The 24,758-nt window shown below is 47.0% G+C and overlaps 1 protein-coding gene and 1 pseudogene across 3 annotated transcripts in view; one reads left to right on the forward strand and one right to left on the reverse strand.

Annotated features, from left to right (window-relative positions):
- FLYWCH1 (FLYWCH-type zinc finger 1) overlaps positions 1 to 24,530 on the reverse strand; it is a 33,369-nt gene extending 8,839 nt beyond the window's left edge. The window contains exons 1-7 of one of the 2 annotated variants that reach the window (XM_081089242.1): positions 24,339 to 24,530; positions 22,048 to 22,163; positions 5,755 to 5,856; positions 4,569 to 5,003; positions 3,870 to 4,319; positions 2,438 to 2,866; positions 2,043 to 2,306 (exon numbers count right to left, since the gene is read on the reverse strand). In XM_081089242.1, coding sequence (XP_080945368.1) covers positions 2,043 to 2,306; positions 2,438 to 2,866; positions 3,870 to 4,319; positions 4,569 to 4,902 — 1,477 coding nt within the window. In that variant the 5' untranslated portion in view covers positions 4,903 to 5,003; positions 5,755 to 5,856; positions 22,048 to 22,163; positions 24,339 to 24,530. Of the gene's footprint in view, positions 1 to 2,042; positions 2,307 to 2,437; positions 2,867 to 3,869; positions 4,320 to 4,568; positions 5,004 to 5,754; positions 5,857 to 22,047; positions 22,164 to 24,338 lie in introns of those variants that run through there. The other variant, XM_081089241.1, reaches the window with a different exon arrangement.
- On the forward strand, positions 13,586 to 14,696 carry LOC308517825 (actin-related protein 2/3 complex subunit 1A-like; annotated as a pseudogene). Its single transcript has one exon. The product of its transcript is annotated as an actin-related protein 2/3 complex subunit 1A-like (transcript).
- Positions 24,531 to 24,758: the final 228 nt, after the last annotated feature.

Below are 24,758 nucleotides of genomic sequence, written 5' to 3' on the forward strand. Positions count from 1 at the left end.
CCCGTTTTCCATGCCCCAGGCCCAGAACGGGGCAGCCAGTCTTAGACCCCTGTGGGAGGGTCCCCCTGTGGGCACTGGCCCATCCCTTGCATAGGATCACTTCAGAAAGCTGTGGTCATTCAATAACAGAGACCATATAACCAAGGAAGGATTTATAACCTGGAGCTCTGCAAACAGCCACACTCTCCATCGAGATACCTTCAGACACACATGGTCTCAAAGTGCGGCCTCCAGGCGCCCTTGCCAGGCTGGTAACTAGAGGAGGGACTTCAAAACACAAGGAGGTAAACCAAGCAAGAGAAAGAGAGACCTAGAGATGAGGTCCAGCTAGGGGACCCCAGTCAGACTGGAGCAAAAAGCCGGGCGAGCTGTCCGCTGCTGGGTGAGGAAGGAGTGATGGGCACGCAGAACAAATGGTGGACAAATGAAGCAGCTGCTCAACTGCCCGGAAAACGAAGAGCTGTGTGAGGGAGAAGCCATCGCAATGCACTCCCAGCTCGCTCAGCGAACCGATTTATATAACAAAGCGAAAACAAAACCTGCAGTAACTGCACTGAAAGGATGGGGGCAGCAGGTAACAGCTGAATCCTCTATCTTTACCAACACTTCCTCTCATTAGAAATCAACAAGAGATTCAGGTGATGATGGTAGAAGCACGTTTCAAGAAATAGGGTAACCCCGGCTGGTGTGGTTCAGTGGTTGGAGTGTTGTCCAATACACCAAGGGTGGCAGATTGGATTCCCGGTCAGGGCGCCAACCCAGGTCGCAGGTTTGATCCCTAGTCAGGCACAAGTGGGAGGCAGCCAACTGATGTTTCTCTCTTTCTCACTCTAAAAAATCAATAAAAAAATAAAAGAAACAAGGGAAAGAGCTCAGAATTATTATTTGGGGTGGGAATTGGGAGTGAGGATGGGGCAGGGCTGCCGTGTGCCTTGTAGCTTCATCTCCAGGTACACGGAAGTTACATGGAAATGGAATAAAAAGAGTCAGAAAGAAATACAATCAGAAATCTCAACTGCCCAGAAAACCTGAGAGAACTTTAGGGTCAAAAAGTTCCTAATTTAGAAATTATACAACTGATAACTTCTGAAAGAGAGGCAGGTGTCTCTCAGACATGAGTGAAAAGCCGGGTAAGTAAGAGAAGGCAGGGCCAAAGCTGCTCTTCTTAGCAAGACAAGGACAAGAACATTTACGTTATTTACATCTTATGCCTGTGAGAGTCCAAAAACCAGGCCCTCTGGGGCTGACCAAGTGGACAACGATGGAAAAAGAGGGGCTGTGACCCTCGTCAATGGCTCCCTTAGGGCAGATGATAGATATTTATGGAGCAGAGCAGAGGAGAGAAGTAGTTGGTTAATTACATGAAAATACCACCTTCTGTCTTTAATCACGTGGTCTGTAGGGTGTGCCTGTTAATCAATTCTGTATTATCCAATCACACTGTAAAAGTGAGAAACTGGCTGTGTGCAATTAGCTTCCTCTATGAATTCTTAAGAAAGAAAAGGGAGGAGGAAGAGGAAAGGAAGCCTGGGTTGACCACGTGCTGTGGAGATTTGGGGGCAGCTTGGGGCTGATCTACCACCTGAGTGAGTGGGACTACCTAGATCAGGGGTGGGCAGACTTTTTGACTCGAGGGCCACAATGGGTTCTTAAACTGGACCGGAGGGCCGGAACAAAAGCATGGATGGAGTGTTTGTGTGAACTAATATAAATTCAAAGTAAACATCATTCCATAAAAGGGTACGGTCTTTTTTTTTTTTTTTTTTTAGTTTTATTCATTTCAAACGGGCCGGATCCGGCCCGCGGGCCGTAGTTTGCCCTCGGCTGACCTAGAGTCACCCCGAGTCTGGTCAGGGAATGTGGAGAGGTGGCGGTGGAGGAGTGGAGGCAAGGAAAGGGAAAGGCGAGAGGAGAGGGCCGTAACTCCTTCCAGAGAGCTCCTGGTAAGGTACGGGAGGTGCCTGCTAAGGGACATGGGGGTCAAAAAGGAAAGGCTGGCTGATCTCCTGCCTGTCCCCAGACCTGCTCCCCATCTGTCTTACCTGAACTCCCCCTCTGGCCGACACCAGGGCGTTTCTCCCGCTGCCTCAGGGTCTCCAGGCCCATCAGATCAGGAGGGTGGCAGTGGCCTCGCATCACGGTCACCTGCTGGCCCTGGGTGATGGCCCGGCTGCGGCAGCGCATGCGGGCCTGGTCCCGGCAGGTCCAGTACACCTTGTTGCCAGCGGCCTTCTCCCGCCTGTAGAGGAAGGACTCGTGCACCAGGAAGCTGCCCCCCAAAGGGGTCCTCAAGAACTCAGGGCCTCCTTATGAGAAATGGGGTAGGTGGTCAGCAAAGGCTGAGCCAGGCCTGATGCCACCCCCTCCCGCTCCCAGGCCCTCAGGATGGAAGACTTGAGGGGCCCCCGGCTCTGGCCAGTGGGCTTGAAGGACTCACCCAGGCCCTTTTCCTGGTCCCTGGCGGGAGATTCCTGCAGGGCCTGTGGCCTCGTGTGCTTTCTGGGCCGGGGCCTGGTGAGGGTCAGGGTGCCAGGCCCCCTGTGGTACAGCAGGCTGTCCACACCTTGGAGCAGCTTGTCCACTTGGCCCCCAGGGCCGCCCGGCCTGGCCTTCTGTGTCGCCATGGTCTTCTCCTGCTGCCGCCGGGCCTGCAGGCCCTCCATGTCGGGCGGATGGCAGTGGCCGCGCATCACGGTCACACGCTGGCCCTGGGTGATGGCCCGGCTGCGGCAGCCGTGGAGTACGTGGTCTCGGCACGTCCAGTACACCTTGTCTCCCACGGCCTTCTCTCGCTTGTACAGGAATGACTTGTGCACCAGAAAGCTGCCCCCATAACAGGTCTTCAAGAACTCGAAGGGCGGGCGCTCTGTTGGGGAAGGAACCAGCAGTCACAGTGGTCAGGGGGGTGGCGGTCAGGCAGTGCTGCTAGTGGAATGTGTGGCCAGGCGTGCTCTGTCCAAATGCAGCCACTGCACCCCCGCCCAGCAGCTCAAGGGGGAGTTGCAGTTCCTCTTCTGGTGGTCAGAGAGGTGGCCATGCCCAAGATCACAGGCCCAGGTGGTCCAAGCTGGCTCTGACTCCACAGCCTATGCCCTCACGCACTCCAGGCCATACTTTTTTTTAGGGTTTACTTGAAAATGTTATCTAATTTTTGATTTATACTTGCACGCGCCATAAAATACAGATGGCACCAAAAGATACACAGTGTAAAACAAGCCCCTCTCTCCCGCCCTGCCCCGGCACTCAGAACAGCAGTTGTTTTAACAGCGGTTGACTCCTTTCCAACCAGCCTTTGGGGCCAAGCCCACCACCCAGTTGTGGGTAATAAAAACGGCGCAAAAATTCCGCCTGCAAGTTACTCAGAGCCACCACATGCTGGGCCGGTGCTGAGCACTGCCCACATGTCCAACACCCAATCTCCCTGGCATTTGGACTCTGATCCACCTAGGACAAAGCCCCCAAAACTGCAGAAATTTAGCAGATGTTCTGAGGCTACCCAGCTTCATGAGATGGGGCTGGAACGTGAACCTGGGACCCACAGCTCAAAGATCTCCCACCAGGCTGACCTTCCCAAACTGCCCAGGTCGCCAGAATCACATGGAGCCCATTAAAACTCATGATTCTGGGCCCCACACCAGACCCTGCGGTGTCAGAAAATTCCACACGCACTTGGGACGCCTTGGTTTAGGAGCTCTGGTTCTATCCTATGGGCTTAATGACCAAGGGGACACGTTCATATTTTTAAAAGCCGTTTTAACTTTGAACACATTTTATAACGTGTGTGGAACCCCACATTTCTATTTGGGCAGAAGAAAGGGCCCACGGGGTCATGCCTGTCCCAGAGGGGAGCTGGGTGGGGCGACACTCACCAAACATCAGTAATCGGCGTTTCTTGAGAGGCAAGCTCCGGAGAGGCAAGGTCAGCATGGACAGGCTTCTCCGGAAGTTCTGCTCTGGGGCGGGCTCTGGCTCCTCAGGGCACAGCCTTGGGCCTGCCCCCTTGAGTGGCTCCTCCACCTGGCCTCCGGGGATCTGGGGGCTCCCCAAGCCCTCCGGCAGGGCTGGGCTGCGCAGCAGCTTCTGTTTCCGGCGCCGGGCCTCCAGGCCTTCCTCGTCAGGGGGGTGACAGTGGCCCCGCATCACGGTGGCCCGCGGGCCTCGGGTGATGGCCCGGCCGCGGCAGCCCAGCTCAGTGTGCTCTCGGCACTTCCAGTACACTTTGTCCCCCACGGCCTTCTCCTGCTTGTACAAGAAGGACTCCAGCACCAGGAGGCGGCCCCCGAACGGGGTCCTCAGGAACTCCAGGGGCTTGGGGGCTGCTAAGGGCAAGGAGAGGGCTGGGTTAGCGGACATGGAGTAAACACGGCACCAGGGACATGGATGGGAGGGTTGGGGGGAGCGTGGTTGGACAGGGATGAAGAACATACCAGCCTGGCTCAGATTTGTACTTAGAGATAAGGAGGCTTGGAGCAGGGATGGGACAGCCAAAGTCACCCCACTGGAAAGGGGGGTGCACGGAGGCCCAGGTGTGAGCATGCAGGGTCAGGGTTAGCAGGCCGGGAGCTCACCTGTGTCTGGCTGGCTGCATTTCTGCTCAAGGGCCTGGGGGCTTGGCTGGACTGGCCCTCCCTGCTCCTCTGCTGGCAGGGTCTGGAGGGTTCTGCCCAGGGTGTCGGGGCCAGTCATCTCCAGGGACATGGCGCAGTGCACTTCTTTGGGCAGGGAGTCCACGCCATCCCCGTCCCCAGTGCAGACTGTTACCAGGACCAGATTGAAGTATTCGTTGGGGTCTGCGGGGTCTGTGGGGGCTGCGGGGACGACATCTGTGCCAGTCTCAGGGGACGGCTCCTGGCCAGTCTTCATACTCGCGCTCTCCTGCTCGCTGGGTTCAGGCAGGGGCATTCCGGAACCAACGGCCTGTCCCCTAGACCACACTCAGGCCCCAGCTGTTGGATTTCCCCTCCTCCTCCCAGGAAGGAACCTGGCAGTCCAGGGTGTCTGTCCTAAGGGAGGAGGCAAAGCCCCATCAGTGGAGAAGCCTGGGGCTCAGGAGGATGGATCTGGGTGCAGGTAGGGAGACGAGGCACTAGGCTAGGCAAGGACCTGACGGAGCTGCAGAAGCCCAGGCTGGTGCTTCTGCTTGGCCAGTTCCTCTCTTGGCGACAGTGAGTATGTCACCTCCCTCACCCAAACCTCACTTTCTCCACGTGTGAATGTACCAAACACAAGGCTCTTGGCGGGGGGGTGGGGGGACTGTCAGGGCCTAAGATACTGGTAACTGTGAGTTACTATGAATTGAGGCCCACAGGGAGACGTGTTTCATGGCTTTTTCCATTTAACCTTCCAGCCCCATGTTATGAAAGTCCGCCATTCTCACTGACCCAGGTTACAGATGAGGACACTGAGCCTCCCAGGGCGACCAGCACGGCCACGAAGCGGCAGAGGTGGGAGGGCAGCTGAGGCCGAGCTGGAGCCCACCCCACACGGCGCCTGGCGTGCCTTGTCCAGGATAACAGTCACTGGCGTTCCTGGGCACCAAGCATCAGAGACAAGCACTGGGGACATGAGCTCAGGTCACTGACCTTCCCAGAATCCCCAGCGCCCTCTCACCCTGACACTCTGCAGACCACAGAGTCCATGGCCCTGAGCGGTGTGACTCTCTGGACTCACAACTAGATCCTGTGCCCACCCTAGGCGGGAGGCCTGGGGCCACCCAGAGCTCAGGAGGTGCCAGGGCCCCATGAAGGCAGTGACCTTGTGCTTGAGCTGGTGCTGGCGCTGCCTCAGCTGGGCGGGGACGGGGCTGTGAAGCTGTCCAGAGGATCCGCGGTCACTGACGGCTCCCTGGCTTCTGGCCTGGAGAAGCAGAAAGAATGGACTATGGGGACCAGGGTGTCCTGGAGACCGGGGTAGGGACACCAGTGTGGGGTCTTCTTGGGGGACTGGGGTGGTGGGCACATTGTGGGTCTGTTTCTCAGTCCAAAAACAAGACTGTTGCCTCCCCTCACATTTCCGTTTCCCCACGGTGAGCTGTCATCCCATCCCAAGTTCTGTGGTTCCAATTCCTCCTGGTCCCCTTTCCTACTAGGAAGTTCCTTGGGCTGGTGCCCGCATTTAGCTCCCCAAGCCCCGGTCAACCTAAGTGCGGGGGCCCAGAGCCCCTGATTCCCCAGGCTTCCCTCAAAGTCCCTGTGCTGCATGCTTGCCCAGCCGCGGGCAGCAGCAAAGCCCGGTCCGGATGGGCGAGACCCAGGAAAACAATTCCTCCAGGTACCAGGACAAATGGTAGGCGTCCCTGCCTAACCTGCGTCATCCTCCCCCTCCCCTCTCCCCCGTCCAGCTCCTCCCAGACAAGCCAATCTCTGGCTCTCCCGTGTGGTCCTTCTCCGCCCTGTCCATCCTGCCCCACAAAGCGCTGGAGGGGTGGGGGGACGGACCGGGAACACGGCCTGGCAGCAGCAAGACGCACCTGCGCCCCCCTGGGCAGGGCAGCTCTGGGCAGGAAAGGGTAGCAGTTGAGGCCCCGCCTACAGGCCGCCCGCTGCGTGTGATCAGCTCCTCGAGTCCCTCCACCCGCAGTCCGCCCCTATGGCCCGCAAGCTCCGGGGTCTCTGAATGGTCCCTGAACGCAAGCGGCAGGTCCCCAGCGCCAAGTCCTCCCTCCCGTGCTGTGCCCGAGAGCTGCCCGCGCTCCCGCCTTCCCTATGGCCTCCACCGACAGGATGAAACGGCGCAGAGCAGCTGGAACCCTTTCACAGGCCTTTCAGACACGCAGGCCACCCAAATCGGTGCGGTCACTGCCCGGCCAGCGTGCACATTCCTACAGTCGGTCCCGCCACGCAGCTGGACCGGAGTGAAGGCTGCAGGGACCCACCCACACCAACCGCCCTGGCCTCAGGATCAGGCGCCGGAGCCCCGCCGCCTCCAGGTCAGCTGGGTGGACATGACCAACAAAGACCAACAGGGGTCAGCTGGCAAAGGCCCCGCGTTCCCGGGGAACTGTGCGCGTTGTCATGGAGCCCGAGACAGGAGACACTGCAATCCTCTCAACTCAAACTGCTGTTTAAATTCAGGACCCTTGCGTCTCAAAGGAAATGGAAAACAAAAGACCTTGAACTATGGCTGACCATGGGCTGTGGAAAGCCCTCAATGGACTAGAATTTAGATTTGATTGATAGACGGTTCCCATTCTCAACCATTAAAGGCCCTTAAATTGTAGACTGTTTAATGACCACAAATTCTCCTGCAAAGTTATGCAGGCCCTTTGCACTGTGGTCTTGAATCTGGACTGGCCTGCAGCCCAGATTGATCCTCCCTGTGTAACCTGAGTGCGCCAGGAGCTCACAGTGGGGGGTGGAGAGCCTTGCCCGCCAGGGCCATAGCCCTGAGGCCAGTGGGGAAGGAAGCTGTGGGAGAGGCCACATGCAGGGGGCAGGGGCACTGCCAGGAATGGAGGAAGACCATCTGGCACCGTCCAGCCTAGCCCTCCCTCCAGCTGGGTGTAGTCACATGAGGTGCCTGAGAAAACCAGTAGAGGCCCAGCCCAGCCACCCCATGATTCAGAATTTTACAGTTTGATCTGGTACCTGATCAACAATAAACTACTGCTATTTCAGCTAGTAAGATCAGAGATCATTTATTACACAGCAGTTCTTGGCAATGACTGAATCGCATGGGTTTTGGCTTTTTGATGAATGGAATAATACTAATGGCTCTGAAATATCTAACATCAAAGTGCTTTTGAACTCCAGGTGCCATGCTACACAAATGTTAAATCCCTCAGATGATTGCATTAAAGGGCTGGTAATCCCGTGAAAGGAACAAAAATATTAAGTATAAAGGATAGCAAATGAGAATTACATATTGAAAAAATCTAACATGAAATAAGCCAGTCAAAAAAGAAAAGTATTATATGATTCCACTTACTGGTATATGATGAAGCTAGAGTGATCAAATTTTATAGAGACAGAAAGTAAAATGCTGATCTGTTATCTGTGGTGGAATCCTCTCCAATATGCAGATTTTTGTGAAAATCCTAACAGGTAAGACCATTACTTTCGAGGTTGAACCCTTGGCTACAACAGAAAATGTAAGACCAAGAACTAGGATGAGGAAGGAATTCCTCCTGGTCAGCAAAGACTGATCTTTGCTGGCAAGCGACTGGAAGACGGGCGTTCTTTGACTACAACATTCAAAGAGAGTCCACTCTTCACCTTGTGTTGAGACTTTATGGTGCTGCTTAGAAAAGGAAGAAGAAGTCTTACCCACCCCCAGGAAGAGTAAGCGTAAGAAAAAGAAGGTTAAGCTGGCTGCCCTGAAATACTACACAGTGGACACGAATGGCAACATCAGACACTTCTGCTAGGAGTGTTTATGGCCAGCCACTCTGACAGACATTATCGTGGCAAATGCTGTCTGACCTATTGCTTCAACAAACCAGGAGACAAATAATTATATTTAGGTAAATTAACTACATCAACTAAAAGAGAGAGAGAGAGAGAGAGAGAGAGAGAGAGAGAGAGAGAGAGAGAAATTCAAATGGTGGTTGACAGGGGTTGGGGGGTAGGGGATGGGAGTGTTGTGTTGTGTAATGGATACCGGATGATGTTTGGGATGATAAAAAGATAGATGGTGGCTATAGTTGCACAACACTGTGAAAGTACTTAATGCCACTGAACTGTACACTTTAAAATGATTTAAGTTGTAATATTTTTTGTGTATATTTTACCACACACGCCCCCCCCCCAAATCTGTAACAAATTATATGTAGTGATGCCCCATTTACCTAACATCTGATTAAATAAAGGTATCCCTCCATGATTCAGAATTTTACAACTTTATCTGTTTCACAATTTATCCATTTGGGATAGATATCTTCACAAGCTCTTGTCACTCCTCACTTTCTGGATAAAGAGGATATCCAGATATCCTCTTTTATGTGTAATATTTTACACATAATATTTTATCCTGATTTAGAAAAGGTAGTGTCTCTATCCATTTCCTTGGGCACATCTCCCTTCCCCCCAGGAGGCCCTTTCTCCACCATTCATGCCCTGCTCTCTCTGGTCACCAAATCTGTGTGTCTCTGCTGGTTCTTTGCATTTGGATGATCAAGGTTTTTAGGGTTCCTGTGTCCTAAAACAAAACCCCCTCCTTAAAACATTAATCAAAATTAATGATTTAATTTTGCAAGAACAGCACATACCCCTTCCTTTTCACCCTGGTCATCTGGCAGCTGCGCCTTAACTCTGCAGACACCATTCTCCCCTTTGGTCGCCATGCAGGATCAGCACTGGCTCGCTCCATCCATGAACCATGTTCTCTCTGAAACACTTCCTCACGCCTGTATGTGGCCTATCGGTACGATGGAATTCATTCAGCAATAAAGGAATACAGTTCTGACACGCATTACCATGTGGATGAACTTTGAAAACATGATGCTCAATGAAAAAAGCCAGACATAGAAGGTCACATATTGGATGGTTCATTCATATGAAATGTCCAGAAGAGGCAAATCCATAGAGACAGAAAGCAGATTAGTGGTTTCATAGAACATAGGGCAGGAATCAGGGAGTGATGCTAAAGAGTGTGGGGGTTCTTTTGTGGGGAATGAAAATGTAAAATGGATTGTGGTGATGGTTGTACTCCACACCACTGTGAACACACTCAAAACATTGAATTGCACACTTTAGATGGGGGAGCCGTACGGTATATAAATCATATCCAAATAAAGTTATTTAAAAAATCCTTATAGCTCTGACTCAGGTCCCCAGAGTCACTTGAATAAAAACCAGTTTTATACATCACAGACAGATTTCTCTCTCCTGGGCTTGGTTTCTTCATCAAAGGAGAGGGACAGTGGATTACGAATTGAGATATTTTGTACGTTGCTAATATCTGAACAAAATAGTAGTAAATCACCCATAATCCTGCCACTTGAATGCACGGCTATTTACACTCTTGTATTTGTACCTTTAACACTTTATTTTCTGTTGCACACACATTGTGTTCTACATGTTGTTTGCTATTTTACTCCACATTAGAGTGGGAAGCCCTCACCTGCAGACCAGATGGAACCCTAAAGTATTATGTAACCTAGGCCCATAACAGTTATGAAAACAAAATCTAAATCCTCAACAACAATACTCTGGAAAACCACAAGATGGCGATGTTACTTCTTAAAAATGAAAGTACAGTGGGGCCTTGACTTATGAGTGTCCCGACTAACAAGTTTTTTTGAGATACAAGCCGTCTCTCGGCCAATTTTTTGCTTTGAGTTGCAAGCTCAAAAAAATTCAGGTTATGAGCCAGCTTCAGATACCCCACCGCTAGTTGGCGCAGCGAACGTCACAGTGATTTGACATACGAGTAATTTGAGTTATGAGCTCCGTCACGGAACGAATTAAACTCGTAAGTCAAGGCCCCACTGTCCTATACCACATTCTTGATAAAAATTAGATGCATAGCACAGCGTTTCCAAAACAAAAATTTGGGAGTTTCAATGTGTTACAAAAATAATTCAAGAATTTCTAAAATGTTTATTTGAAAAACTTATTAGTTAGAAAGCAAAACCCAATTAACAAGTTCAACAAAAACTATTTTTTCCAAGCTAAGGGTTTTTTGGTGTTTTTTATTTTGTGTGTTTTTTTTTTTTAAAGACCACAGTATTATTTGGACAATAACATTACATCTAGCTTTCAATCCACTTTTCTTCCCTCTCTTCTTAACTCCAGTCATATTTTTTATTTATTGACTAATTTTAGTCAATAAATCATAACTTAAAACAAACAAACACCTTAAATAACTGGAAAAAATATCTCAAAATGTTAAAAGTAGTAAGAATAGCGATTTATTTTTCCTTACATTTCAAAATTGTTTACAATGTACATGAACTCTTTTTACAGTGGAAAAATATTAAATGCTCTAAAGATAAGCTGTATTTCCTTGCTTGGTAATTTTTCTATAACTCCATAACTCACAGGGAACATTCCTATGTCATATAAGAAAATAAAGACTGCCCAGCCGATGTGGCTCAGGGGTTGAGCATCGACCTATGAACCAGGAGGTCACAGTTCAATTTCCAGTCAGGGCACATGCCTGGGCTGCTGACTCAAACCCCAGTGTAGGGAATGCAGGAGGCAGCTGATCAATGACTCTATGTTTCTATCTCTCTCTCTCCCTCTCCCTTCCTCTCTGAAATCAATAAGAATATACATTTTTAAAAATAAATAAATAAATAAATGAAATAGATGTCTTAAAAGTGGCGGTGGAGTAAGTGGAAGCTATACTGACACTCCTAGAAATACAACTAAAATACAGAAAAACCACCCTGAAAAATCAACTGAAGACGAGCTGGAGAGAATCCTGACAACCAAGGGTGCAAAGTGGAAACCGCATAGAGACTGGTAGGGAGTGCAGAGCTGCAAAAGGGCTGGCTAGGCTTCCACAGACAGCAGCTGGAGGTCTGGGGGGATATCTCAGCTGTGGGGGGTTCCCATAGAAAACTCTGGGGTCTAAACCCCAAGCTGGACTTCCCAGCCCAGAGCGCCAGAACTTAGAAAGGTGCCCCAGAACATCTGGTTGTGAAAAACAGCAGGGTTGCTGCTCACCATCCAGAGATAGCTAGAAATGCAGGCACCCCCTTAAGGGCCAATGCACAAGGTTTCCTGTGCAGGCACTCACCTTTGGCAGGGCTTTGGCAGAGGGAGGGCAGAGCGGACTGGAGCTGTGTGAGGAGAGTCCATGTTGGGGGCTCTGGGGCTGGAGCTTATAAGGCAGCCACCCCGATTTCTTGCACTGAGTCATTCCCTCACCACCACGATTTCTTGCGCTGAGTCAGTCCCTCACGCTGCAGAGGACATCTTTTCCCACAGACCTTTGCTATCCAGGCAGTTTTTGTCTGGGGGGGAAGGTAGTTGCCCCATCCTGTTGGAAGATCTCTTGACCCACCCTTCAATCAATATGGCCTGAAGCTAATCAAACCTGAATACAAGCAGACTACAGGCAGAGGCAGGTCTCTGGAAGCTTTGAGTCTTTGCCTGATCTCCTTCTGGGCCCGGGGCTAGGAAAAGCAGACCCTGGTGCACATCTTGGTCCTTTCCAAAGACAACCAGACCCAGCAGAGCAAGCCACAAGCTGTGGATTGCTGTACTCTAAACAGGGGATTCAGGGCCAGTCAGAAATAGCATCTGACATTGTCCTGCACTAGAGATGAGGAGTCATAACAGATATATCTAATATATAAACACAAACACAAACAGGCAGCCAAAATGGGGAGACAAAAAACAACAACTCCCAAATGAAAGAACAAGAGAATTCTCCAGAAGAAGAGCTAAACAAAATGGAGTTAAGAAATTTATCAGATATAGTGTTCAGAATAATGATGGAAAAGATGCTCAAAAGCATGAGAAAAGATATAATAACTATGAAAGAAAGACAAGTTGGAAATAAAGAATGACACGGCACTAATAAAGAACACATTGGAAGGAATGCACAGCAAATTAGGGGAAGCTGAGGATCAGATCGGTGAATCAGAAGACAGGGTAGAAAAAAATTACTCAATCAGAGAAACCAAAAAGAAAAAAATGAAAAAATAGGACAGCTTAAGGGAGCTGTGGGACAACATGAAACCTAACAATAGTCTCATAATGAGAGTGCCACAAGGAGAACAAAGTGAGCATGTTTGAAGAAATAAGGCAGAAAAGTTCCCTAACCTGGTGAAGGAAAAAGAATCACACAAGTCCAATGAGACACAGAGAGTCCCAAGCAAGAAGAACCCAAACAGCCCTAGCCAATTTGGCTCAGTGGATAGAGCATCAGCCTGCGGACTAAAGGGTCCCAGGTTCGATTCCAGACAAGGGCACATGCTCGGGTTGCAGGCTTGATCCCCAGTAGGGGCGTGCAAGAGTCAGCTAATCAATGATTCTCTCTCATCATTGATGTTTCTATCTCTCTCTCTCCCTCTCCCTTCCTCTCTGCAAGCAATAAAATATATGTAAAAGAAGAAGAACCCAAACAGGCCCATGCCCAGATATATTATAATTAAAATGCCAAAAATTAGACAAAGAGAGAATCTTAAAGGCAGCAAGAGAAAAGCAATTTGTTACCTACAAAGGAGTTCCCATAAGGCTGTCAGCTGATTTCTCATCAGAAAACCTACAGGCCAGAGGGAACAGCATGAGGTATTCAAAGTAATGAAAAGCAAGGACCTGAAACCAAGATTACTAAGAGTTTATCACCACCAAACCAGCACTTCAAGAAATGCTAAAGGGGCCTGTTCGCGTCGACTGACCAGAGTCCACGAATTCTCTGCTCCGAGCCGGTCCGGACCGCCCTGACCCCAGGAAAACCTTTCCCTGAGTTCCTTAGGCTCCCCCTCTTGGGTGCCGTTGCCCCCGAAGTCGGAATTACACATACCGGCTCCACGTAGCCTTTGATGCAGCAGCACCTGCCACAGCCACACCCTCCGGTCCGACTGTCAGAATTCTCATCCCGACTCCCCGTTTCCTCGGCTGCACTTTCTATCCTTTGAAACCACTAAGAATAATGTCCCTGCATCAATTTTTACTAGAGCCAATCACCTGTCATGCCTGGAAAAGGGATCGTACCCAGATTGCCCTTAGCCCCAATAATCATGAAGTCCACATCTATTAAAAGAACGGGAGCCAGTGGGTGAAAGCTCATGAACTCAAGGAGCACAATGGACATATCACAGGTATCAACTGGGCTCCCAAGGCGACCGCATCGTCACTTGCGGGGCAGACCGCAATGCCTATGTCTGGAGTCAGAAAGATGGTGTCTGGAAGCCAACCCTGGTGATCCTGAGAATTAACCGTGCAGCCACTTTTGTCAAGTGGTCCCCACTAGAGAACAAATTTGCTGTGGGAAGTGGAGCAAGACTCATTTCTGTTTGTTACTTTGAGTCTGAAAATGACTGGTGGGTAAGCAAGCACATTAAAAAGCCAATTCGCTCCACCGTCCTCGGCTTGGACAGGGATCCCAACAATGTTTTGCTGGCAGCAGGATCATGTGATCTCAAATGCAGGCTGTTTTCTGCATACATTAAAGAAGTGGATGAAAAGCCAGCCAGTACACCCTGGGGCAGCAAGATGCCTTTTGGTCAGCTGATGTCAGAGTTTGGTGGCAGTGGTACTGGTGGCTGGGTGCATGGCGTCAGCTTCTCCGCCAGTGGGAGTCGACTGGCCTGGGTCAGCCACGACAGCACCGTGTCCGTTGCCGATGCCTCAAAAAGCGTGCAGGTCTCAACTCTGAAAACAGAATTCCTGCCTCTGCTGAGTGTGTCATTTGTTTCAGAGAATAGCGTTGTAGCCGCTGGCCATGACTGCTGCCCAATGCTCTTTAACTATGATGACCGTGGCAGCTTGACTTGCGTCTCCAAGCTAGACATTCCAAAACAGAGCATCCAGCGCAACATGTCTGCCATGGAACGCTTCCGCAACATGGACAAGAGGGCCACAACCGAGGACCGCAATACAGCCTCGGAGACGCTGCACCAGAATAGCATCACTCAAGTATCTGTTTATGAGGTGGACAAGCAAGATTGTCGCAAATTTTGCACTACTGGCATCGATGGAGCCATGACAATTTGGGATTTCAAGACCTTAGAGTCTTCCATCCAGGGCCTCCGGATAATGTGAAGCTGAGTGAGCCTCCCAGATCCAGCATGACAAACTGACAAACTGACAAACTGACAAACTGCCCCACGGCAGCTCCACCATGTGCATGATGGTGAGGAGAGCCAGCCGTAAGGAAACACTGAAGACACATATCGCGCAAATGTTGTTTATGTGGTTTTGTTTGAATATAATTGGTGAAAGTGTTGGATTTTTAAAAGCAGCAGTGATTGAGTTTTGTTTGTATTTTGGTTTTTTGTTTGTTTGTTTTTTTGGTTTTTGTTTTTGCTATTTCATTCCATTTTTGACCAAAGCTTCTCTTTCAGTAGTTTATTATGGAAATTGTCACACTAACTTAAAGGGTGGAGAGATATGTAAATTGCTAAAAATTTAAATAAAAATACTGAATATGTAAAAAAAAAAAAAAGAAATGCTAAAGGGACTGCTGTAATGAGAAAAAAACAGGAAGAGAGAGAAACATGGACATACAGAATTAAAATGGCAATAAATAATTACCTTTTAATAATAACCTGAAAGGTAAATAAATGGATTAAATGCTCCAATCAAAAGACATAGGGTAGCTGAATGAATACAAAAACATGACTCAATTATACGCTGTCTACAAGAGACCCACCTCAAAACAAAAGACTCACACAGGATGAGAGTGAAAGGATGGAAAAGATTTTCCATGTAAATGGAAACCAAAAAAGCTGTGGTAGCTATACTCAGATCTGACAAAACAGACTTCAAAATGAAGGCCAACAAGAGACAACAAAGGTCACTACATAATACCAAAGGGATCGATCCAACAAGAGGATATAACCCAGGTAAACATATATGCACCCAACATAGGAGCACCTAAATATATTTTAAAAACTTCTAGAGGACTTTAAGGGAGAGAAAGACAACAATACAGTCATAGTAGGGGACTTTAAACACCCCGCTGACATCACTGGATAGATATTCCGGAGAAAAAATTAACAAGCAAACAGTGACTCTAAATGACACACTGGATTAGATGGATATTTAATTGATATCTATAGAACATTTCACCACAAAGCTGTAGAATATACCTATTTCTCTAGTGCACATAGGTCATTCTCAAAGATAGACCACATGTGAGGACACAAAACAAGTCTCTCCAAGTTCAAGAAGATTGAAATCATATCAAGCATCTTCTCAGATCACAGTGGAATGAAATTAGAAATCAACTACAGTAAAAACACTCAAAAACATTCAAACACATGGAGGCTAAATAGCATGTTATTTAACAATGAATGGGTTACCAATGAGCGCAAGAAATAAATAAAAAACTTCCTGGAAACAAGTGAAAATGAACACACACAGTCCAGAATCTCTGGGACACAGCAAAGCAGTCCTGAGAGGGAAGTTTACAGCGCTACAGGCATAGCTCAAAAAATAAGAAAAATTAATAATAAACGATTTAACCTACGACTCAATGAATTAGAAAGAGAAAAATAAGAAAAGACTAGAGTAAGTAGAAAGAAGGAAATAATAAAGATTAGAGCAGAAATAAATTACATAGAGACTAAAAACAAACCAATGAAACCAAGAGCTGATTCTTTGAAAAGATAAAGAAGATTGATGAACCATTAGCCAGACTCATCCAGTAACAAAGAGAGAGGACCCAAATGAATAAAATCAGACACAAAAGTGGAGAAGTAATCACTGACACCACAGAAATACAAAGGATTGTAAGAAAATACTATGAACAACTAACTAAATGCCAACAGCTGGACAACATGAATGAAATGAACAAATTCCTAGAAAAATACAATCTCCCAGAACTGAATCAGGAAGAATCAGAAAACCTGAATAGGCTAATAACGACTGATGAAATGGATGCAGTAAAAAAAAAAAAAAAAAAAAAAAAAAAAAATCCCAGCAAACAAAAGCCATGGTCCGGACAGCTTCACAGGGAAGTTCTACCAAACATTCAAAGAAGAGCTAACACCTATACTCCTCAAACTATTCCAAAAAATCCAAGAGGAAAGAACACTTCCAAGCTCTTTCTATGAGGTCAGGATTATCCTAATTCCAAAACCAGATAAAGACATTACAAAGCCCTAGCCATTTGGCTCAGTGGATAGAGAGTTGGCCTGTGGACTGAAGGGTCCTGGGTTCAATTCTAGTCAAGGGCACATGCCCAGGTTGTGGGCTCGATCCCCGGTAGGGGGCGTGCAGGAGGCAGCTGATCAATGATTCTTTCTCATCATTGATGTTTCTATCTCTCTCTCCCTCTCCCTTCCTCTCTGAAATCAATAAAAATATATTTTTTAAAAAGACACTAAAAAGAAAGAGAACTACAGGCTCATATATCTGATGAACATAGATGCTAAAATCCTCAGCAAAATATTAGCAAATTGGATCCAGCAATATATTAAAAAGATCATACACCATTGCCAAGTGGAATTTATTCCAGGGATGCAAGGCTGGTACAATATTTGCAAATCAATAAATGTGATATATCACTTAAACAAACTGGAAAAAAAAAATCACATGATCATGTCAATAGACGCAGAAAAAGCATTAGACAAAATCCAGCATCCATTTTTGATAAAAACTCTCAGCAAAGTGGAAATAGAGGGATCATATCTCAACATGATAAAGGCCATATATGACAAACCTACAGTGAACATCATACTCAGTGGGCAAAAACTAAAACCATTTTCCCTAAGAACAGGAACAAGACAGGGATGCCTACTTTCACCACTCTTAGTCAATATAGTACTGGAAGTCCTAACCACAGCGATCAGATAAGAAGAAGAAATAAAAGGCATCCAAATTAGATGTAAAGGAGGAAGTAAAACTGTCATTATTCGCAGATGACATGATATTGTATATAGAAAATCCTAAAGACTCCACCAAAAAAGTACTAGATTTAGTAAAGGAATTCAGCAATGTAGCAGGATACAAAATTAACACCCAGAAATCGATGGCATTTTTATACACCAATAATGAATTCTCAGAAAAAGAAACTAAGCAAACAATCCCATTTACCAATGTAATAAAAAAATTAAGATACTTAGAAATAAACTTAACCAAGGAAGTAAAAGACTTGTACTTGGAAAACTACAGGACGTTGAAAAAAGAGATAGAGGAAGACATAAACAAATGGAAGAATATACCGTGTTCGTGGACCAGTAGAATTAACATTAAAATGTTCATACTACCCAAGGCATGTACAGATTCAGTGCAATCCCTATTAAAATACCAACAGCATATTTCAGAGATCTAGAATACTCCAAAAATTTATATGGAACCAAAAAATCCCCTAATAGCCACAGCAATCTTGAGAAAGAACAAAGTTGGAGGGATCACAATCCAGATATCAAGTTACACTACAAAGCCACTGATACTGGCACAAGACCAGGCATATAAATCAATGGAAAATAACAGAGACCCCAGAAATTGACCCAAGCCATCATGCTCAATTAATATTTGACAAAGGAGGCAAGAACATACAATGGAGTCAAGATAGTCTCTTCAATAAATGGTGTTGGAAAAACTGGACAGGTACACGCCAAAAAAAGAAAGAAACTAGACCACCAACTTAACACCATACACAAGAATAAACTCAAAATGGATAAAAGACTTAAATGTACACTGTGAAACCATAAAAATCCCAGAAGAAACCATAGGCAGTAAAATCTCAGACATCTCTTGTAGCAATATATTTACAGATACATCTCCTAGGGCAATGGAAACTATGGAGAAAATAAATAAACAGGACTACATAAAAATAAAAAGCTTCTGAGCAACGAAACGAAAAGGGAGCCCACTGTATGGGAGAACATATTTGGCAATGATACATCTATAAAGGTTTAATATCCAAATTATGTAAGAACTCATACAACTTAACAAAAGAAAGACAAACAATCTGATTAAAAAATGGGCAGCCTTAGCTGGTTTGGCTCAGTGGATAGAGCATCAACCTGTGGACTGAAGGGTCACAGGTTCAATTCTGGTCAAGGGCACATGCCTGGGTTGTGGGCTGGAACCCCAGTAGGGGGGGTATGCATCATCTCATCACTGATGTTTCTAAATCTCTCTCCCTCTCCCTTCCTCTTTGAATTCAAATATATATATATATATATATTTTTTTAAATGGGCAAAAAACCTATATAGACACTTCTCCAAAGTAGACATATAGATGGCCAAGAGGCATATGGAAAAATGCTCAAAGTCACTGATCATCAGAGAGATGCAAATTAAAATGACAATGAGGTATCACCTCACACCAGTCAGAATGGCTACCATCAACAAATGACAAGTACTGGCAAGAATGTGGAGAAAAGGGAACCCTAGTACACTGCTGGTGGAAAGGCAGACTAGTGCAGCCATTATGGAAAACAGTATGGAGTTTTCTGAAAAAAATCACTGTCATTTGATCCAGTGATCCCACTTCTAGAAATATATCCTAAGAAACCCAAAATACCAATAAGAAAGAATGTATGCACCCCTATGTTTATAGGGATGCAATTTATAATAGCTAAGATCTGGAAACTGCCCACCTGCCCATCAGTAGCTGAGTGGATAAAAAAGCTGTGGTACATTTACACCATGGAATACTATGCAGCAGTGAAAAAAAAAAAAGGAAAAAGGATCTCTTACCCTTTGAGACTGTATGGAGGGACCTGGAAAGTATTATGCTAAGCAAAATAAGCCAGTCAGAGAAAGACAAGTATCACATGATCTCACTCATATGTGGCATCTAATGAACAAAATAAACTGATGAACAAAATAGATCCAGAGACATAGAAGCAGAGAACAGACTGTGGGATCTCAGAGGGAAGGCAGTGGGTGGTTGGGAAGAGATCAACCAAAGAACTTGTATGCACCACCCCATGGACAGACAATAGGGTGGTGAAGGCCTGGGGTGGGAACAGGCTAGAAGGGGTCAATGGAGGAAAAAGGGGGCATATTAGTACTTTCAACAATAAAGATTTAATTTTTAAAAAATGAAATAGAATAGAAAGAGAACATCCACATTATGAAGCTAAGTATAGTTTACATAAAACTTTTTTTAATTATTTGTACGTGTAATTCTCGTCTCCATAAGAATTACTCAGAGCTCTTGATCACAATGCAGGTGGTCAGTGTGGCTCAGTTGGTTGAAGCATCTTCCCATACACCCAAAGGTCCCAGGTTCAATTCCTGGTCCAGGCATATACCCAGGTTGTGGATTCAATCCCAGGTTGTGAAGAGTGCGGGAGGCAACTACCTGATGTTTCTCTCTCTCTCCCCCTCCTCTCAAAAAGAAAAAAAAAATGCAGGTGCTTAGATTCCACACCCAAAATTTTGGAGAGGGGTTCAAGAATCTGGATTTTTAACAAGAATCTGGATTTTGAACAAGTACTAGTAGATTGTAGACTGTGCTTTCAGACACAATGGCATAGATGCCCTTGAGAAGTAAGTGGTCTACAGCTAATTGACCAACTTAAGAAAGACCTGAGGTTTTTTTCCTGCTGGGCACCACAGGAAATGTTTTACGTATATTACCTCATTTAAATGTCACACTGGCCCAGCCAGTGTGGCTAAGTGGTTGAGTGTCGACCTATGAACCAAGAGATCAGTGGTTCGATTCCCAGTCAGGGCACATGCCCAGGTTGAGGGCTCAATTCCCCAGTGGGGGGGCGGGGGGGGGGGGTTGTGCAGGCAGCAGCCAATCGATGTTTCTCTCATTAGTTTTTCTATCTCTAATCCTCTCCCTTGCTCTCTCTCTAAAATCAATAAAAAACATTAAAAAAATATGTCATACTATACAGGTTTCCTCATTAATGTGTTAAATAAAATCATTAATATCTGTTTACTTTATATCAATGGGAGAGCCATGATTTTATTTTTTAAGAAATGATCCTTTAACAATTTAACAAGTTTCAGATACTTTGGGGTATTGTGGGGACCTCAAGAGGAGAGGAACTTGAGCAAATTTATAAGTAGTTCAGGTAAAACCTACTGTGGAGAGAGCTTCCTGGCTGCCATACCTCAGGAGAGCAAATACCAGATTTTTAAAAAAATTCAATCTGAGGTCCCTTATGAAGATTTCCAGCAAACTCAAGAAAGCCTATATAATAAATTAACTCCCTTACTGCACTTAGGCAAATAATCAAGCCAAAGCTAACGAGACCAGCCTTATTTCATTATCAAAAATATCTTTCATTGAGGTTATGAGACTGTAGGGAAAATTTGTTCTTCAATAGGAAACTATGCATTGTCTGGAACACACCCTTCCAGGTTATATAAATCTAGCCTTTCAGTACCTTTGAGCTATTTTTACAACTCTATACATTATAGAGAATAATGAGAACTAGGAACTGATAGTCTATAAACAATAAATCCCCTCTCTCCATGTAAATAAATATGGACATGTAAATGATTCTTCCAACTGTGGAAGAAACCAGTTTTGCCTCCATCTGCACATTCATTTCAATATTCCTGATCTGTAGTCTTCTAGAATCTTCCTTGGGTTCTCTTGCAAACTGGCTGTAAGATCTTACTGGTTCCTTGATTCATGAGTTGAGTAAAAGCTTTCACATGTGTTCATTTCATATCTGTATGAAATCATGAGTTTTATTTCCTTTGTTTTGGTCTAAGGCTCTGCTTTTTAGATTGCCCTGGTCATTGGTCCTAACATCTTTGAGTTCCAATCAGCAATTTAAAAAATTACATCGGCTATATCAGTCTCTACTGCATGTAATAAAAGTGAGTATTATCATATAAAACTTTTATTTGTTATACATATGTATATTTATTTATCCTAGTAGACTCACATTTTTTAAAATACATTTTATTGATTTTTTATAGAGAGGAAGGGAGAGGGATAGAGAGTTAGAAACATCGATGAGAGAAAAACATCGATCAGCTGCCTCCTGCACACTCCCTACTGGGTATATGCCCGCAACCAAGGTACATGCCCTTGACTGGAATCGAACATGGGACCCTTGAGTCCGAAGGCCGATGCTCTATCCACTGAGCCAAACTGGTCAGGGCTGGACTCACATTTTTTTTTAACTTTGGATGGTCATTGTTTTGAGGTAAATACTTGGGTCCTAATGATTATTTTGTAGTATTTAATTTTTACTCAATAAGGATTTCTTGAGTGTCTGGGATGTTTTTAAGTCAGGCAGATGAAAATGGAAAGTTCAAGAGCTTCACAATTTATGGTTGATCACTCTCTTATCCTCTCTCCCCTTCCCCCAAAACTGAGGTACAGAGCAATCTGAGGGCAGTATTCCGACTGCTGGCTTTGATAATGCTGTCCTGCTGGTGGTTACGAAGGGCTCAGTGTAAACCCAACACCGTGGAGACATCCCTGGGTCCAAGCCCTAATCAGTAAGATCTGGAAAGGCAGAGCTGGGCTCAGCAGTTGATGGTGGATCAACAGAATTACCTTCATACAAGAGAGCGACAACCACCATCCTCAGGTGCCAACACCCAGGTCCTTGGCGCTGGCTTGCTGGGTGGGAGACCTGGGGCAAATCCCACCAATTCTCTGAGCTGGTTTACCTGTGAAACAGGAAAAGTGGCAGATGAGATATGTTATGTCAAATTCTTCTATAAACTGTAAATCACCGCACAAGAACAAGGAATTCTTTGTACAGGCCCCAGTAGGGGTCCTGAAGAGTAGAAAGGGAAGAGAGAAGTTCATGATGTTTGAAAAAGCTCCTGAATGAGCCCTGGCAAGGTAGCTCAGTTGGACAGAGCATCATCCTGATAGGCCAAGGTTTTGGGTTCGATCCCAGGTCAGGACACATACTAGAATCAACCAGTGAATACATAAGTGGGACAATGAATCGATGTTTCTCTCTCTTTCCTTTCCTCTCTCTGAAATCAATTGTTTTAAAAAGCTCCTGGGTGATTCCAATTGCTGTCCTCCCACCTTCCGCTACTAATGAGCTATGTAGGTTACAGGTGCACGCTGGCTGGCCCAAGAACCCTCCCATGACTACATGCACCACTCTTGGTATACACAGGCGCTATACTTGGGAGAGCTGGAAGGTGGCAGTGATCAAGATTAAGAACTGTTGCCCTGACCGGTTTGGCTCAGTGGACAGAGCGTCGGCCTGCGGACTGAAGGGTCCCAGGTTCGATTCCAGTCGAGAGCATGTACCTTGGTTGCGGGCACATCCCCAGTAGGGGGTGTTCAGGAGGCAGCTGATGGATGTTTCTCTCTCATCAAAGTTTCTAATTCTCTATCCCTCTCCCTTCCTCTCTGTAAAAAATCAATAAAATATATTTTTAAAAAATACTAGAGGAAAAAATAGACTACTAATAAAAATAAAAAAAGATTAAGAACTGCTATTCTAAGGCAGGGCTTCTCAAACTCAGCACCACTGGTATTTTGCACCAGATAATTCTTTGTGGTGGGAGCTCTCCTGTGCAATGAAGGATATTTAACAAGCATCCAGGCCTCTGCCTGCTAGATGCCAGGAGCATCTCCCAAGTCCCCACAACCAGCATTGTAAATGTCCCCTGGGAACCACTGCTCCAAAACAACTTAGAGCTGCCCTATAGAAAGAGAGATTACAGCCAACAGTACTCCCTACCCCGAACCCCCATCAGAATCTTAGTATTATTCCTCCCTTACCAGGCCCAACCTGTCCTCAAATCTCATTCTCTCTACACCGGAGCCTGCCACCTTCCGTGCCTTCTCAGGACTTCAATCCCCACCACTGCCCTAATGGTCTTTCCCTCTAGCTCCTCCCGGTCCTTCCAATTCTCCCTACGCAATGCAGTGCTGACTGGTTAATCTTGCTAAATTTCAACTTTAATAATTTCTCTCTCCAGTAAAAACCATCTGTCTCTGTTACAAAAGCCCCACAATCTAGCACCAACCTCACACACGATCTCTGCCCCCCATCTGACTAAGGGCTTTTGGAAGAGGAACAAGAGAAACCTGATTGAATCAAGCCAGAAAATTCAAATCAAGTCCTGGAAACGGTTTTGGCCTTGAGAACCAGAAATGTCAAAATAATAAGGTTTCACGTGATTCTCTATTGGAGCTCAGCATCCTCCAAAGGCAAGGAGTAACGGAAGCGAAAGACCGATGGTGAGGGCAAGCATTTTGAACTATGGTCACACGGATTAGGTCCTGAAATCAATTTCATGGGTTAGCAATAGTTTTCTGGAATGGAAAGAACAGAACAGAATAGAACAGAACGGAATGGAATGTGCAGTGACGGTAATATCTCCCTTTAAAGTAATCTTTCATTAATCTACATCTACAGGCACAGGGTCTGCATGTAAAATATATTTCTCGGTGTCAGTTGAAAAGAAGTTGAAAGCCACAGTGGACAATCGACATAACCAGACGTGGACGGAGGAATGCAACAACAGCAAAAGTGCAAGGTCACTCACTGGTACCTCCAGAGCCGCAGAGATGGGTGCCAGGATGGAGGCAGTGTGCGGTGGGGTGGACACCGCTGGGGGCGACGGGCAAATGTGGGGCTCTCTGGTTTGGGGTGTCAGGGCTCAGCCCCAGGGTGGGGTGTGTTGGGGGAGGAGGGGCGAGGAGAAAAGAGGTGAATCCCGGGGGAAGGACAAGGAGGCGGCCTAGGCGCCGGTACCCAAAGCCTGGGGACCCCCCTCCTCCCAGCAGCAGCAACCCCTAGGGACGGCCGGGAGAGGCGCGCCCGCGCCTGGGACCGGGGACCCTCCCGACCCGCTGGTACCCGTCCTCACCGGGCACCGGCCGGGTGGCGACGGCAGCAGGGCCCTCCTTCTCCGGGACCGAGCCGCGGCAGGTCCTCTGGCCTCGGCCGCTGCAGTCACGGCGTCCACCTTGCGGCCCAGGCCCCTCCGGCCAGCGCAACACGAGCTCCGGGTCCCCGCCCCCACATGCCCTCTCGGGGGCGAGCCCCGCGCCCGCGCGCCGTCCCGCGGGTGGTGGGGAGCGCGCGTCACCCCGTCGCGGGGCTGGGGGGGCCGGCCTCGGAGAACGCCTAGGCGAGCTCCCGGGGAGCCCGCGCAGCAGAGCCCATCGGGGCACAAGAATTCCGCTTCTCCGGGTCTTCCGTGCGCTGCGCGGAGCCGGCAGCCCAACCAATCGGCGCGGGGGGCGGGGCCAGGGCTCGCAAAGGAGGCGGGGAAAGCCCGGGATTG

The sequence above is a fragment of the Myotis nattereri genome (genome assembly GCF_964212035.1).
Source record: "Myotis nattereri genome assembly, chromosome: 4".
In the NCBI taxonomy this organism is placed as follows: domain Eukaryota; kingdom Metazoa; phylum Chordata; class Mammalia; order Chiroptera; family Vespertilionidae; genus Myotis; species Myotis nattereri.